The 16,480-nt window shown below is 44.2% G+C and overlaps 1 protein-coding gene across 6 annotated transcripts in view; it reads right to left on the bottom strand.

Moving 5' to 3' along the window:
* The window catches only part of LTBP1 (latent transforming growth factor beta binding protein 1), a 348,387-nt gene extending 341,554 nt beyond the window's left edge, over window positions 1-6,833 (bottom strand). For 2 of the 6 annotated variants that reach the window (XM_053303824.1, XM_053303841.1), the window contains exons 1-2: window positions 5,963-6,833; window positions 1,147-1,217 (exon numbers count right to left, since the gene is read on the bottom strand). In XM_053303824.1, coding sequence (XP_053159799.1) covers window positions 1,147-1,217; window positions 5,963-6,411 — 520 coding nt within the window. In that variant the 5' untranslated portion in view covers window positions 6,412-6,833. The remainder of the gene's footprint in view (window positions 1-1,146; window positions 1,218-5,962) is intronic. The other 4 variants (XM_053303859.1, XM_053303867.1, XM_053303830.1 and 1 more) reach the window with 3 other exon arrangements.
* Window positions 6,834-16,480: the final 9,647 nt, after the last annotated feature.

The raw sequence follows: 16,480 nt of genomic DNA, 5'->3' as shown, positions 1-16,480 counted from the left end.
TCCCCATATTACAGCTGAAGTTGAGAAGGAGTAGCTTGCCAAAGGCTACCTAATGGGTTCATGGCAGAGGCAAGATTCAGACTAGAGCAGGGTTTTGCATGTATCATCCGTGTGCCACAGGGCAGCTTAGCCAGCAGGAATTCTCTAGTCCAGGGTTTCTTAACCGTGGGCCCCCAGATGTTGTTGGACTACAACTCCCATCATCCCCAGACATGGCCTTTGTGGTCGGGGGTGATGAGAGTTGTAGTCCAGCAACATCTGGGGGCCCACAGTTAAGAAACCCTGGACTAGAGAATTCCTGCTGGCTAAGCTGCCCTGTGACACACAGATACATGCAAAAAGGTAGGCACGCCAGTAAAACGTATTGAAAACAAATATTTAAAAGGTAGTAGTTTATAGGGCACCTGTTTCCAATTCTGCTGTGTGTGTGTGTGTGTGTGTGTGAAATATATCATGGTCAAAATAGATAATCATAAAAGCATACAAACTTGTTATCTTAAAAGGATGCTCTTGTTAAACTGGGAGTGGGGGAGAGAGAACACTGAATAGTTCAAACAGATTATTCTGCCTGGCGCAGAAGTTATTGATTAAATTACTCAAGAGGAGAGAGGAGAGCTGGTCTTATGGTAGCAAACATGGCTTGTCCCCTTAGCTAAGTAGGGTCCACTCTGGTTGCATTTGAATGGGAGATAACATATGACCACTGTAAGATATTCCCCTTAGGGAATGGAGCCACTCTGGGAAGAGTATCTAGGTTCCAAGTTCCCTCTCTGGCATCTCCAAGATAAGGCTGAGAGAGATTCTTGCCTTCAAAGCCACTACCAGGCTGTGTAGACCATACTGAGCTAGATAGACCAAAGGTCTGACTCGGTATATGGCAGCTTCCTATGATCCTAAATTAGTCTGTCATGTTTTATAGATTAAAAACTCAAAAGGAGATCAGAATATGCTCCCTGATCATGCCCCAAATCTGACAACAGGGCAGTTACCAATAGGAATATCTATATGGAATGAATGAACAGGAGCTGTGCTTCAGGCCATTAACTGACCACATACCACTGGACCAGAAGCCCCAGTTTGCTTTAAACCATGATGGTGAAAGTCACACCGTAGGAAAGAGATTACCCTGAGCACATGGCTACTTACGTTTGGTGCACCTCTGAGAGCCAGGAGCTTTGCTCCAGCCGTGACAGCACTGCGCTCCACAGACATTCACCCTGCAGCAACAGTAAGGAAAGGAGACAATTCACCACAGCCCCTCACACAACAGTATCAAAGGCTGGGTGCAATGCAATGCTCTCTGCACCCAGCTGCTGCATAATTCAACAGCAACACTATTTTTCACTGGGGGTTCAGACCTTTGCAAAAGATATCCCCTGCCAACTGAGCTAAGAGGCACCTTTTTAAAGTGGTGATTTTCTTTACTGAGCAGGGAGAGAGCAACTGGCCCTATCCAGCCCCAGCACAGCATCCCCCCAGTGGCTGTTGCTGGTGTCTATCTTATGTTTCTTTTTCTTTCTTTCTTTTTCAGATTGTGAGCCCTTTGGGGACAGGGAACCATTTTATTTATTCATTTATATCTGTGTAAACCACTTTGGAAACTTTAGCTGAAAAGAGGTATATAAATATTTGTTGTATGGTATTGTAAATGGTTTCTTAACTCAAGAGTAGGAGAGGAGGGGAAGGAAATGGGAAAGGGATGAAAAAGCAGGAGAGACGCCTGCTTGCTGTAATAAATGCTAGGAGCTGGCAGGAGAGAAAAAAGTTTAAAGCCTCAGGGAAGGCAATTATAAACCCAATAAGAATAGATGTTCATTGTTCTTTAGCACTGCAGCCTCAAACTCCTGTCAGAAGGAAATCGGTCTTCCTTGGCTTGTTGTTCTTCTAACAGGGAGTGGACAGTTTCTTTATCTGAGGTTACTTCATTTTCATTGCATGTGACCTAAAAGAACATCCCTCTTGGCTGCCTAAGCATGTGAAAGAGTGCAGACACCCAAATGTCTCTGCTGTTTACATTCTCACCACCTTCCCAAAGATTAGGCCCTAAGGCCAGCCCTAATCAGCTAAACCTCCCAAGCGGCAGAAGGATAGAGACAGACAACTTGTAAGGGGCTAAAGCAGCCCCAGCCTTACTTAGCTGGCCCAAGACAAAAGGGAAGCAAAGACCTAACGAGGCTAGCACTAGAATTTTGGGGGAATCAAAGCTTACTACACAAGTGGAAGCAGCTAACCAGATTTTGAGGTCCTGTTAAAAGGCAGCCAATTGTCTATATATTATTATATTTTTAGCACAGAACAGGCAGATTCGGATTTTCTGCACCATCACCAAAATATTTTGGGCCAAATATGTGGGCAGTACCATCTTCACAAATTATCTTGTTCAGTGTTAACCCTTCATACTTAGCAGGGTTAACCATCTTCTTCATGGTTCTCCCTCATAGTCTTGAACTGCAGATGCATCTCTTATCTCAAGTATGTCTCTGCTCTGTACTTGCAACATTACCCATCTTTTAGAAATCAACAACCACTGGAGTTATGCAGTGTTGAGGCTGGATAGGGACAGTTGCTGTCCACCTGCTTGCATCGTCCACGCTTGCATAATCTTCTGTAGACTCAGAAGATACACATGCTCGCATTGTCTTCTGTAGATTCTCTTGCTGCCTCCTAGTGAGGTTCAGCATTCTCGTCACATGCTGAGAACAGTCCTTGCACTATTTTTACAGCGCCACCTGCTAGCCAGCGCTTACAAATTCACCCCTTTTCATTAAAAGAAGCAGATTTGCAAGTGCTGGCTGGTAGGGGGCGCTATGAAAAGAGGGCAAGGGCCATACTTCGTGTCTGGCCAGAAGAGGGAAGTATACTATGAGGAAGAATATACAGAAGATGACACAATCATATGGACTGTGTGTGAGAGCCTATAAGTACTGCAGAAGCTTTAAAAAGCCAAAAATGTCTGGAAAAGCCCTAGGATTTCTTCAGTTGCATAACAGCCCTAATGAAGTCCCATGTATCTCTCATTTAGCAGTTTGAGCACTGTTACCTTCACTAGACACATGTTTTTTCATGGTCAAAAAGCAAACAATAAACAATAATTTAAAGGACTCTATCATTCTTTTGGGATGCTTCCGTACAGAGAACGCCCCAAACAGGCTATACTATAGCTCCCTACCTCTCCAGCAATTATAATTAACTCAAATAGTCTTCACAATGTAGCCTAATTCACACATTATGTTCAATGCATAAACACTGTGTACAGTGAGCGCATGTAGTTCTTCACATGATATGTTGAATGAATTCCTATCTGTACTGTACTATGGATTTGAGAAACCTGTGCTGAGGTTCACTTTTAAAATGACTACATGCACAGTAATTCACATGTACATGTGTACAGACTCTCAAATGTGTGCACACAATAATGTCTGCAGAGGGTTCATCACTCTGGAAGATATCTACATTAGGCATGGGTATCATGGGGTGGAGTCCAGGGGGTTCCCTTGCCCCTGTAGTGCTGCTTCTGATTGGCCCTTTCAGTTCTTATAAGATCTGGACACCCCATAAATACAAAGACAATTTACATGGTGGGGCGTAGGTTTGCCTAACCATTATTAACCATAATCTGCTACATTTTAGCTTCAGTGTTTCACTTAAGGCAGGGTTGCACAACTTCCACCCTCCTGCAAATATTGGACCACAACTCCCATTATCCTTGATTACTGGGCACCATGGCTGGGAATGATTGGAGTTGTAGCTGTAGGCAGGGGTGTAGCTAGGGGAGAAGAGGCCCATGTCTACCCCTCTCCCTGGTGGCCCCTCAGAGTGAGGGAGATAATGAAGAAAATAGGGAGGGGGTAGATCTGGGGGACCCGGGTTCTTTGAGCCCATCCACTCAATTATAGCTACACCGCTGGCTGTAGGGCAGAAGTTGTGCAGCCCTGACCATGGCCCTGCTTCCAATAGCTCATTCCAGCCTTCCTTGGGCCTCAGCCAAATGTGTTCATTTCTCCTCCCCTTGCCTGGGTTGTCCCAAAGGTCTTCCCCATGCTGCTCTGCTTCTAGGCCTTTCTCTCTCTTCCACCAAGGAGACGAGCAGATTATCACTTCAGGGATCCATTTTATCTGCACTATTTTAGGGCCAGTCTCGGTACTGGGTGGGAAGCGGTTATTGTGTACTGAATTAACGCTGGAGGGGGTTCAGACAGAGGCATGGGAGAAACAAGGAAGTGGAGCTGGCAGGTGGGAAGCACAAGGCTGGCTAAGTGGTTGTGCAATTGCAATTTAGGTGACATGGAGGGATACGAAGAGGTGGAAGATGAGGTGGTGGACCTGGGAGTTCATAATAAAGCAGAGTGGATAAAAATCAATGATTTTAAAAAAAATAAAAAATGTAAAATGTAAATCAGACTTTTTAATTTTGCCATTGTTTATAAAACATTTAAATACTACAATTTTATGTTTAAAATAATTTGGTTACAATGAAATTTAACCAAGGTATGGATGAGTTAAGTGAAATGCCACACAAGTTAAAGTTGTACCTCTCTCTAGAGGCTTACTGAATTGTTGTCAAATGGAAAAATTAAAACTGCTGGTACCAGGCTAATTCCAAAGTGTAAAATACTATATAATGCAGATATAATGCATTCAGGTACAATATCTGTAACCCACATATTGCTGGTAAAAGAGCAGATTATTCTACTCATTCAGAGAAGCAGTCAAGGGATACTGCTCTGTGGTTTGGTAGCTATGATCTCTGAAGTGGTGTGTGGGACACCTGGTTTGGTAATTTGGCAGTGAGGAGAATGCACTCTCTGAATGGGATGGGAGTGGCTGAGATTATTTACTGGGTGAAGGCTGGTGTGTTCTAAAGCAGGGATTCTCAACCTTGGGTCCCCAGATGTTGTTGGACTTCAACTCCCATAATCCCCAGCCCCAATGGCCTTTGGTTGTGGATTATGGGAGTTGAAGCCCAACAACATCTGGAGACCCAAGATTAAGAACCCCTGTTCTAAAGCATGCACATGCACAACTAAAAATGCACAGATGTGATGAAGAGGTATATGCTTTGTGTGTGATCATTATAAGACACACATGCACCCCAACTATAAACCCACCAGTTCCAAAATTCACCAGCTGCCACTAGACCTAAGGCCCTCCCCAATAGTTATTTCTGTGGATACCCTCAAAATCAAGATTTTTCCTAGCTCCCACTTCAGAGATTCAACCTCTGCCCCACTGAACCTCATTCTGCCAGCGCGGTGTAGTGGTTAAGAGTGCAGGCCTAAAACCGGAGAAACCCGAGTTCAAATCTCCATTCAGCCATGATACTTGCTGGGTGACTCTGGGCCAGTCACTTCTCTCTCAGCCTAACCTACTTCACAGGGTTGTTGTGATGAGAAACTCAAGTATGTAGTACACCGCTCTGGGCTCCTTGGAGGAAGAGCGGGATATAAAATGGAAAAATAAATAAATAAATCAAGGAAAAGACCAATGTCACGCACATAAAGCAACTGTCTACAAAGCCATGACTTCATGACTCTAGGCCACTCCAACCTAACATCCTCAAACTGGGACGAAGTCTTTTACCTGGTTCTTCCTTCCTCTCCCATCCACACACTTTCAGCCAGGCGTGAACCACCTGTGCCCCAAATGCTCCCAGACAAACTCGGTCTACTCCAGCCCCCTGGACTGGTCTAAGGCAGGAAAGGTACAGAGCCATCGCAGCTTGGCCCTGTACAATTCGGACTACACACCAAGCCAGACAGCAGCACCCGCCCTCACCCGCTCGAAAGAGAAAGGAAAGGGGGCATTGCGGGACGCACTGACTGAGCATGCGTTGCATTAAAGAAGCGTTCACGAGCCGATAGGCATGGACGATCAAAGCCTCCGAGGGGCTCTCTGGAGAGAGCAGAAAGCTTCGTTCGTGGCCACGTGGGAAAGGAGCGGCACGGCGGCGGCGTCGCCTTACCCCTGCAGCTGCTGCAGATTGGACTTGGGGTGAACCTGCACACTGCTGTTGCTCTCGCGCAGCTGGAGCTTGGCGCGCGGGACGAGCTTGCCCGCTTTGCTGAAGGAGGCTGGCGTGTGCTGGGCAGGCTTGCGCTGGAGTTGCACGCTGGGGCCCAAGCGGAGCTGCACGCTGGCGCCGCTGCCGCTGGCTTTGCTCATCCTGCGAGTTCGCTCCAAGGTGCTGCTGCGTCGGGCGCTGTAGCGGGTGTTCAGCTCCACATTGAACGTGCGCTGCTGCTGCTGCTGCTGCTGCTGCCCTCCGCTCTGCCGGCGGCTGCCGGAGGTGCCCGACTGACCCGGGCGCAGCACATAGGTGATCGTCCTCAGTCGTCCCTTCTCGGAAGCCTCAGACACTGGGGACAAACAGACACAGGCGCACAGCAGGAAAGCCCACCTGAGCCAAGCCATTTCCAGAACAGGGGGATTCTCTCCCTGCGCAGCCAGGCAGCCTCCACACAGACCCTCGATGCAAACAAAAGAAACAACCAACAAAGAAAGTCCCTGCTTTTGCCAAGTGGTGGGTGCAATTCCCCTCTGCTCGCGTTGTTCCTGGAGTGCTGTTCGTTCCCCTTTTATCCTAAAAAGCAACTTTTTTTAAAAAGTGCCTTAGATCCGCTCTCCCATACACTGCCTTTCCGAGTCAGAGCTCTTTTCCACCATGTGAGGCAAGTTCAGCAAAAAAGTTGTTGCGCTGGGTGGGAAAACATTGTTGGGGAGAGGAAGCTAAGGGGGAGATAGCCCCACGCAGGACGAGGAAGAGGAGGAGCGGGGGGAGGCTGCCTGCTAGTGAGTCTCTCCTTCTGGTTAGTTACTTAGGCTGCGGGAGTTGTTGGTGATCTATATGCATGTCTAAGAAATAGCCTTTAAAGCAGTTCAGACTGGAAAAAAAAGTCTTTTAAAAAAGTTTCTACGGGTGTGTAGCTCCCTTTGAGTGTCAGTTGAGCACAGCCAATCCTGGGCAGGCATGACGTCAGGAAGCCGATCCTAATTGGGAAAACTATAAAATGGGGCTGGAACTTTACAGTCATAATCCAGTTTCAAATACAGAATTGTTGTAGACCTATGGATGCTCGCTCCTACCTCTGTGATCTCACGACAAAGGAACCAAGAGTTCAGTGGGAACTATTGAGAGATCTTTTCATTCCTTGCATTTTATTAGCCATGGGAAGGTTGAATGTTGAAACAGTACCTTTCCCATCCTGACCCAAAATACAATGGCAGAAAATATACATAATACCTACACAAATACATCAGGCTTTCCTCATTCTAAAGATTCTGTTCCTTGTAGCCTAATTTACCCTGCTTGTCTGTTCCCTTTATCTGTAATCCACTTGCCTTAGGTGCATTATGAAGGATGCTTATTGCCAGTTGAAGCCAGAAACATTCTTAAGTGATGCTGAATTTATTTATTTAAGCACATTTATATACCAGCAAACACAAATGTCTTAAGGCAGTTTACAATAAAAGCAACAATAAAGCCAACCGTTTAAAAAAATAGATGATTTGCTTAGTTTCCCTCTCTCCAAGATTTCCTGGGATTAGAAAAAACAAAACACCTGACCATAACAAGTGCATGTCTAAACAACAGCAGGATGTTTCCACAAAAGACCCACAATATTTATGATAAGCCAACAACCTGAATAAGAGCAATATGGCTCCACTGCATTGTCAATATAGCAATCCCAGAATTCTTGTCTATTTAAAACATCTATTTATATTTGAGCAGATATTAAAATAGACAAGCTGTGCAGGGGTGGGCAAGTTTAAACACAGTGTCCTAACTTTTGCCAGGAGCCTTGGAAGCTGGAAGGTTTCCATTCTACATGGATTCACTGTGTTGGAAAAGCTTTGAACACACAAAAACAAACAAACATGTGCACAGCACTTAAAGCCATCCATCTTGGGGCCAGGCTCAAACAAATACTATCAGCCAAAGACAAAACTCAGAAGCTGCCACTTGTTTTTCCAGATTTCCCTTTGAACGTTTTTTTAAAAGCAGTGACCAGAAAGACAGTTTGGTGGGAGAAAGTACTGGAGAGGGAAGTGGAAAGTCACCACTGGAGAGGGAAGTGGAAAGCCTGCCTTTGATGAAGAAACATCAAGATGCTGCAGGGGCATCACAATCAGCATAGTGCAAGAGTGCATGCTTGTTGAATGGCTAGCAGTCATTGCTGAAGTTAGCAGCCCCCACCTGTATCAGGGGCACCCTTGCCTCTAGCACCACCTCCTAATTTGTTGGTAAGAGTGGCCTTTCCCCTGCCTGCTCCCTGCAACCACCATGCAGCACTGTTGGGTGGGCCCAGACAACCCCCCCCCAAAAAAAACCTTGATCAGCCACTCCTACATAGCAGTAATCTTATGTCTGGGCTGGACCACATCAGGTTATAGGTGAGGGCTTACATTATCCAACGTACAGGGGGAAAGCTCTCTGTTTTGAAAACAAGATGTGTGGGAGACAGTGGAGGCATTAAATTCAAGGTGGTTCATGACACACTCCAGGTTTTTTTTAACATTAAATAAAATACACCTAGTGCTGTAAGATCTTCTGTAGTATTCATACAAAAGAGCTCCAGGCAAACACAGAGCCCTTAACAAAGCATTTTCATTGAGAAACAAACATACAAAGTAAAGATAGCCGATACAACAGCTTGGCAGATTTAACCTACTTCAGTAGAGCGAAACCTATCTGAAGATTCACTACACAATTCAAACAGATCCAACAAGTGCTTTTACCTGAGTCAAGCTTTGAATGCATTCCTGGTCCTATTGAGCTTGGAGGGAGGAGGCTACAGCTTATTGTTTCCTGCCTATGAGCATGTCTGGAAATGCCTTCTACTGGGTGCTGTGTAGGTGTCCTTCTCTAACCTAGGCCCTGGCAGGCAGCCTGTTAACTCATCAGAAAAGCCATGTTAGCAAATAGTTCACAAGTGAACCAACTTTTTTATTGTTTGTTTGTTTGTTTATGTAAACTGCTTTGAGAACTCTTGGTTGAAAAGCAGTTATAAATAATGATGAAGTAGTGATGGTGGTGCTCATCCAGTGCTAAAGACAATCTACAAGGGGCTCAGAGAAAGAGTCTGCTACTACAAACTGCCCTCATCATACCATCCCTGCTATATATTTTCCCAGTAGTCTCAATCCTCTCTGCAAGCACTTAGAACATAAGAACAGCCCTGGATGAGGCCCAAGCCTATCTAGTCCAGCATCCTATTTCACACAGTGGCCCACCAGATGCTTTTGAGAGACCCACAGACAAGAGGTGAGGGCATGCCCTCTCTCTTGCTATCGCTCCCCTGCAACTGGTATTTTAGAGGCATGTTGCCTCTGAGGCTGGAAGTTAGCCACCAGTAACCATTGATAGACCTGTCCTATCAATTTGTCTAAGCTCCTTTTAAAGCCATCCTAGCTAGTGGCCATCACCACATCCGGTGACAGGGGATTCCCTAGACTGTGTGGAAAAGTACTTCCCTAGACTGCACACACACCCCACACACACTAGGTGCTCTCCACTGGCTTAGGCCCAGCATCAGCCATGTTGCCAAGCTGCCCTGTCCCAGCAAGGATTTGTGTTCTCGCGCTCGCATGGGTCAGCCCAGTTGCACTGCTGTGGTGTCAGCACAGCCAGTCCCTGCAAAAGCAGGCCGGCGGAGGCAGCAGGTGGACAGTAGTGGGGGGGGGGAGACTGTGGGGCCACAGAGGCAGGTGGCATCCTCCAGTCTTGCCCCAGAGCCACCTTCAACCTTGCTATGCCCTTGAATCCCTTATTCTGTTGATGTAAATTTGTGGACAGACTGCTATTTTATGACTAGCTGTGCCTCCTCAAGCTACCATTTTGTGACTGGCTCTGCTCTTCAAGCTGCTGTTTCATGCTGGTAGCTTTCAAGGCTCTGGCCAAAACAAAGAAACCACAACCCTTCTTAGAAGTCTGCCCATCTGTGGCACAGTGGATATGCTCAGGAGCTGAAAATCCTCACCAAGTCAAATTACAGACATGTACACACTTTAAGCAATCCAGTGGTATTCATCATCAGCATGTATATTATGCACATATTAAATCATTTTCTGTGTATGGAGCATAGTGCTCATTTCTTTATTTTAACCATGTTTATTAGAGGCTTTTTCCTATATAAATATAAAATATATACATTTAAGAAGAGACTTGGAATCAGTCGAGTGAGCTAAGGTCAGGCTCACATCCTGGATAAGTTAGGGTAATGCTTAATATGTCAGGTGCATACCGCAGGCAATATCTTTATGCGTGGGATGAGGTAAATGCAATCCATATGTTGAGGTAAGTGCCTGTGTATGGAGCATAGTTGAAAATCCTCCTTGAAGTAACTGGACCATTATTGCATTCTCATTCACCTCTATCCAACTTCCAATGAATTTAGTACAGATCTCAGCTCAGTCTGTGGCCACCTTTATCTCATACAGAGTAGACGATTCAGCTGGAGAAAAGTTGGCCTACTGAGATGTGCTGTGTCCAAACTGTGATTCATTTATCTTCCGTCATTGTTTTCTGGGTTAATTATTATACACGTTTGCTCCTGCTACTAAGCCTGCATGGTACTGAGACACATTTGGATGTTTGTCCAAACTTCTATTGCATACTTACTAACATCACTCCAGGAACAAACAAGATTGTAAATATTCCCTCTCAGTTATTAAAGAGTAGGGAGTAAATCCTCAAAGGCAACAAAAATGCATGTTTGGGATTGTTTCGCTGCTGTTTTGAACTTTTTCAGAATGAAGTCATATCTTCTTTTACAGCTGAGTGTATTTCATAGAGAGCAGTACTTGCATCTTCTGAAAAAGATACCAGTTGTTTTTAAGGAAATGCTTATGTTGCTATAATGCAAATATAAGCCCTATTCAGACACAACATTGTATATGCATACAGGTGTCTGTACACATGTATATGTATTTCTCACAAATAGTATCATTGTGCATTGCTGTATGTGTTTCTGTGAATGAATGCACATTTTAAATATGAATCTTAGCCCCCTTCAAATACAGGGTATAGTTAGGAAGTGTACTCAAATATGTACATTGAGCATAATGTGTGAATAACTATGAATAACTATATTATTCACATCGTTATAGTGAATAACTATGTCTGTATGGGTTTTTACATGTATACACTGCACACATATGGTACATCTGTTGCACATAACATGACTAGGGGGCTATAGAAGGCTGCCAATTACAGCAAGCCATGTGGTTTCTTTGTGCAACTCTTAAGAAACCTATAAGCAATTTGAGTTAAAGAGGAGTGTAATTCTGACAGCAAGTGCTAAAACTGCACATCAGTTCGAGACACTGATATTTTCTTTTCATTGTATGTGATGACTTATTACTTACAAGAAAAGTGGGGTTGGGTCACTTTGTCAGTGGAGGCAGTAATTTGGCCTGACTGCACACATTCCAAGGTGAGAGTACAGCTGATTTTCCCTGCACACTTTCGTGCATGCTGTGACTGAACAGCAATGCACAATGATACTATTTATGATCATCTAAAATCCAGATCCAGAGTTAGAAAATTTGTACATTACCAGCTAAACCTTTAGGCATTGGATTCCTCGGCACAGAGAATTGGATGCTGCCAGTCGTTCAAGATGTTTGAATTATAGGTTTAAATGGCTGAACTGAACAAAGATTGCAAAGATCAGGGGCATAGCAAGGTAGAAGTGGACCCTGGGACAAAAACTGAAGATGAACCTCTGCCCCTCATAATCTTCTTCAAAAAGGCACAAAGGGGAGAGATACCAGATGTTATCACAGTGTACAAAATGCCAAAAACTTGAACTAATATTCATTGTCAGAGAAAGTTGCAGTGACAGGGATTTGTGGGATATGTTCTTTCCCAGTGGGACATGTTGCTCAAAAACACAAGCCTTGGAAAAATGTGAGCGTGTCAAGGGTTTCAACAGGCCAATTAGATTACAGCTAAATGGCTCCAAAGCTGAATGCTGAAAGAGGAAAAGCTGACAGTTTGGAGTGGCTGGCTGTCCCTTTCTCCCTGTGCTGCTGCCAGGATAGGTTGCCTTTAGGGATTATCTTGTTTGTTGTTTAAGTTTAGAGGAGTTGCAGTTTCTTGGCCAACATATAATGCTTCTGTCCATCAGCTGTGATCACTGCCAGATCCAGTGAAGCTATGTGCTTCAGACCAGATGGATTTGGCTTCCTTTGGAAATACTGACATGACAGTCAGAGTTTCAAAAGAAGGTTTTGTGCATTTATATATTCCCTAAAACCATACTGAAAACAGCAGAAACATTTTGAGCAAAAATGGATATGTGCTTCTTACATTCTGTTACTGTGCTGTCTTACATTCTAGGAGCATACAAATAATTGAACGGGAAATAATTTATGTTTAAAGAACTATAATCGAATCTGCAATTGTTTGCTGCTGCTGCTGCCGCTATTTGTGAAAAAGGTTTGCTTCCCAACAGTTAACCCTTGAATTGTTAGATTCTGAATATTTTAGTATTTTTGTTTGCTATGTACAATGCAAAAAATAAATGCTTGGGGGAGGAAGAAACTATTAAGAAATAAAACTATAGTGAGTATCCTTAGAAAAGTAATGTTCATTTTAACACATTTTCATACAAACAAATGTAAATATATTTAGTATGTGAAATCTCCAGCAATGCTAATCTATTGTTAGCCAACAGTTCTAATTTTCTTGGATGAATCAGAAAGTGAGTCAGTGAACTCCATCAAGAACACTCTTGGGGCGGTGGGGAGCCTTCCATATGGGAGTTCAGCCATAAATATGATATATGCATGAGTGTCAAGACAGATCCAGGATCGTTGGTGACTGAAGCTGGGGTATACAGTAGGTTAAAGAGTTACCCAGGTTGTATATAACTAGAATTCGGAGCCAGTGTTCGCTCTAAGACATGCAAATATGTGTGTGCTCACAAGTTTTTTTTAATGTTCCCTCAGTTAATTTTAGATCCTGATCAGGTTGAATCAGGAAGGCCCCGCTCTGAATGCATGTGCGCGCACACTTCCTTGATACTGCCACCCAGAACAAAACTCATTCTGCACACAGATGAAAAAAATTAGAACACTGCTCAGAGCCTCCTTTAGTAGTTTCCAGTACAGGCCTACTGATAGCCATATGAAGAGAAAGCTACCTAGCATCTGAGTCAGGCCCCAAATGTACAGCTTGCAGATGGACCAGAGCAAGATAACTCTCATTCTGGTCCAACCACAGTCACATTGATTAGCTAGAAGTCCCTTGTTGCTGTGCAACAGAGTTCTGGGCCATGTGACTGCCCAGGCAAGCAAAGTCTAGTTTGCCAGGGATTCTCAACATTGGGTCCCCAGATTTTATTGGACTTCAACTCCCATAATCCCCAACCAAAGGCCACTGGGGCTGGGGATCATGAGAGTTGAAGTCCAAGAACATCTGGAAACCCAGCGCTGAGAATCCTTGGTCTAGTCCACCTCAATTGACAGCTTATACCGAAGGAAAAGAGCCCTCTAGGTTAGTCAAGGGAGTTATCTTTTCCAGTACCGGACCAGGATATTTAGACAGTAAGAGGCCTCAAGACTGGTGAAGGTAGGAATAAATTCCTAAAATCTGGCCTTTGATTATCAGAGCTGAAGATCCTCTAGTTTTTATACCCAACATGTGACTCTGTCTCCTATGCTTAGAGGTTCCACCATTTTGCTCACTATTTCTCTTTGCTATTGCCTTCATGCCTTGGCTGTGGACTTCCAGAAGGATTTCATTGGCCACTACATTTGATCTTAAGAGTCAAGGCTTTTTTAAAAAGAAAATTCAAAACTGTACAATGGTATATGAGTGAAATTTGCCTGCTTAGCATGCACCACTACAACATAGTGGTGCATTTTCCTTGTCTGTGTGCATGTATTTGTTGCTTGCTTCCATGACATTTAGAAGCCAGAATAAAGTGGAAGAAAATCCTCAGAAATGGGGATTTGACAGCACTATTGCAAAAGAGTGTTGCATTTATTGGTGAAGAGTGTTGTATTTATTTACTCCTCCTTTGTGTGGGGAGTAGCAGTAAAATCTGCAGGAAGCATCTTTGGCAGGGGAGGAGAAATGGGTATGCTTGACCAGAGTCTGGGCTTCTAGGAGTCTGGACTATTCGCTTTACTCTTCTCATTTTTTATCAGTAACCTTTTACAACTTCTAACATGGTGCAATTTTTGCATGATTTGAATGTTTGAACTGCACAAACGTTACTTGAAACTGCATGTTTTAAGGATCAGTTGACTTCTGGCCTAACCTTCCCCTCAAGATGCTAATTTTCTATTTGTAGGAATGTTTTACATGGAGGGTGCATTCTTATGTTAGCCCCTGCTTGCACTCTGAAATGATAGTCCTGTCTTTGGACTGTTTTCTCATCTCATCTGTTAACTCAGTCAAAAACTCAGTTAAAAAGTGGCATATACATTGGGGGGTTATGTGAGTGGCAAAAATCCACTGTTTGTGATAACTAGATCCCAAAGGCATTCTTAACATCACTTGTGAAAATACTGTTGCAACAAAGGACTGTTTATACAAGCATTTCAAAAGAGGAAGTATTTCACACATATTCTCATCAAATTTGTTCAAATGCATCTGACAATGTAGGCTCCAGCCAATGAGAACTGGCACTACAGTACATTAGATGAGGTACCACGGGACTCGTTTTAGTCATGAAAAAGGCATTAGTGAACTGGCTTAACCATGCAAGTAACTGCTCATGCAAATGGACTCAACTCTTTATCATCATTTATGACTCAGCTCATGGTCATTACAATAAAAATGCATGCACTCTGAACCATCAGAACAGCTAACATTTTAATTAGACGTTTTCATCACAGCTGTCAGATCAGCAAATCCCCTGGACAGTTTAGCACCTGTATTTGCAAAAAAAGATGGCAGGGGTGGGGGGGACACATCTTAGGCCTGGTTCAAAAGTTACACTGGGCATGTTACACCACCACCCCAAAAAGCCCCACACCATTATTTAGTATTCTTTTATCCTGCTTTTATTTAGGCACTGGCCAGCACCAGACCTGCTGGGCTTCAGCAAGGTGGCTGTGTCATGTACCTTGAGACCAGATACTGAAATGTCTCCATGCAAGGTGAGGCATTTTAATGTGAGGCCTCACATTATGGCACAGCGGGGAAATGCTTGACTAACAAGCAGAAGGTTGCCGGTTCAAATCCCCACTGGTGTGTTTCCAGACTATGGGAAACACCTATATTGGGCAGCAGTGATATAGGAAGATGTTGAAAGGCCTCAACTCTCACTGCGCAGGAGGAAGCAATGGTAAACCCCTCCTTTATTCTACCAAAGAAAACCACAGGGCTTTATGGGCGCCAGGAGTCGAAATAAACTTGACGGCACACTTTACTTTGCTCGCATGAAAATTAATCATCAACCCTCACTAGTGTGATACCTATAGGCTCCAGGCTCAGATGCAGGATGCTTCTGAATGTGCAGAAACTGTGGCTCGAGCACAGTTCGGGAGCTTTAAGAAAGAGGAGAGTAGGTCCTTCCCTGATCTCCATCATCCCATGCAGCTCCATGTTGGGGCAGCATACATCTCAAGAAACCCTGTGCAGCAACAGCACGCGCATGGTGCCTGTGCATGTGCAGACTCCATGTGTGTGTGCTGGTGCTGTGCGGGGCTTCCTGGGATGCATGCTGCCCTAACGGGAAGATGCATGGGGCAGCGGAGAGCAGGAAAGGACCTGCTCTCCTCTTCTTTAAAGCTCCTGAACTGTGCTCGAACCATGGTTTGTGCACATCCCTATCTGAACACCAGATATAGGGGAGCAACAGCAGGAGAGGAGCCATGCCTTCATCTTCTGCTTGTGGGCTTCATGGAGGCATCTGGTGGGCCACTGTGGGAAACAGAATGCTGGACTGGATGGGCCTTAGGCCCGATCAAGCAGGGCTGTTCTTACATTCTTATGTACTTACAGTGCTTCAGCACACAGCGTACATGCAGGCCAAGGATTCCTGTTGTGCTAAGAATGCACACATGGGAAACCACAGCTAAGTTTAAAGTTGTCCTCCCCCATGTGCCTAGACATTAATGGACAAGTCCCACTCCCCATCCTGGCACGCTGTTCAAGCTTTCATAATTGTATGGCATGCAACTTAAATACTACTTTGGTGCTTGAACTGCCCACACACAATTATGAAAACTCGAATGGTGTGCTGCAATGCAGGAACTGGGATATGCACTTTCACATCCTTAAATCAAGTGTGGGACCAGTTTGGACATATTATCAAACACACACACAAACACACACTATTGTCCAAACTGGGCCCAAGTAATTTTAAACAAATATGTCACTCTGCCATTGAAATTAATGGGATTGAAACGTGTTTAGGTTTGGCCGGATCATGCCAATGGCATTTAGTACAAAATTCAGTTCTACAAACTAATTATATAATGTTTACTAATTGTAAGCAGTTAATAAAAGTACATACCACAGGGA

This window comes from Hemicordylus capensis, chromosome 1 (genome assembly GCF_027244095.1).
Source record: "Hemicordylus capensis ecotype Gifberg chromosome 1, rHemCap1.1.pri, whole genome shotgun sequence".
Taxonomy (NCBI): Eukaryota; Metazoa; Chordata; class Lepidosauria; order Squamata; family Cordylidae; genus Hemicordylus; species Hemicordylus capensis.
Note: the sequence above shows the minus strand (reverse complement) of the source record. Positions and strands in the feature narration are given on the sequence as shown.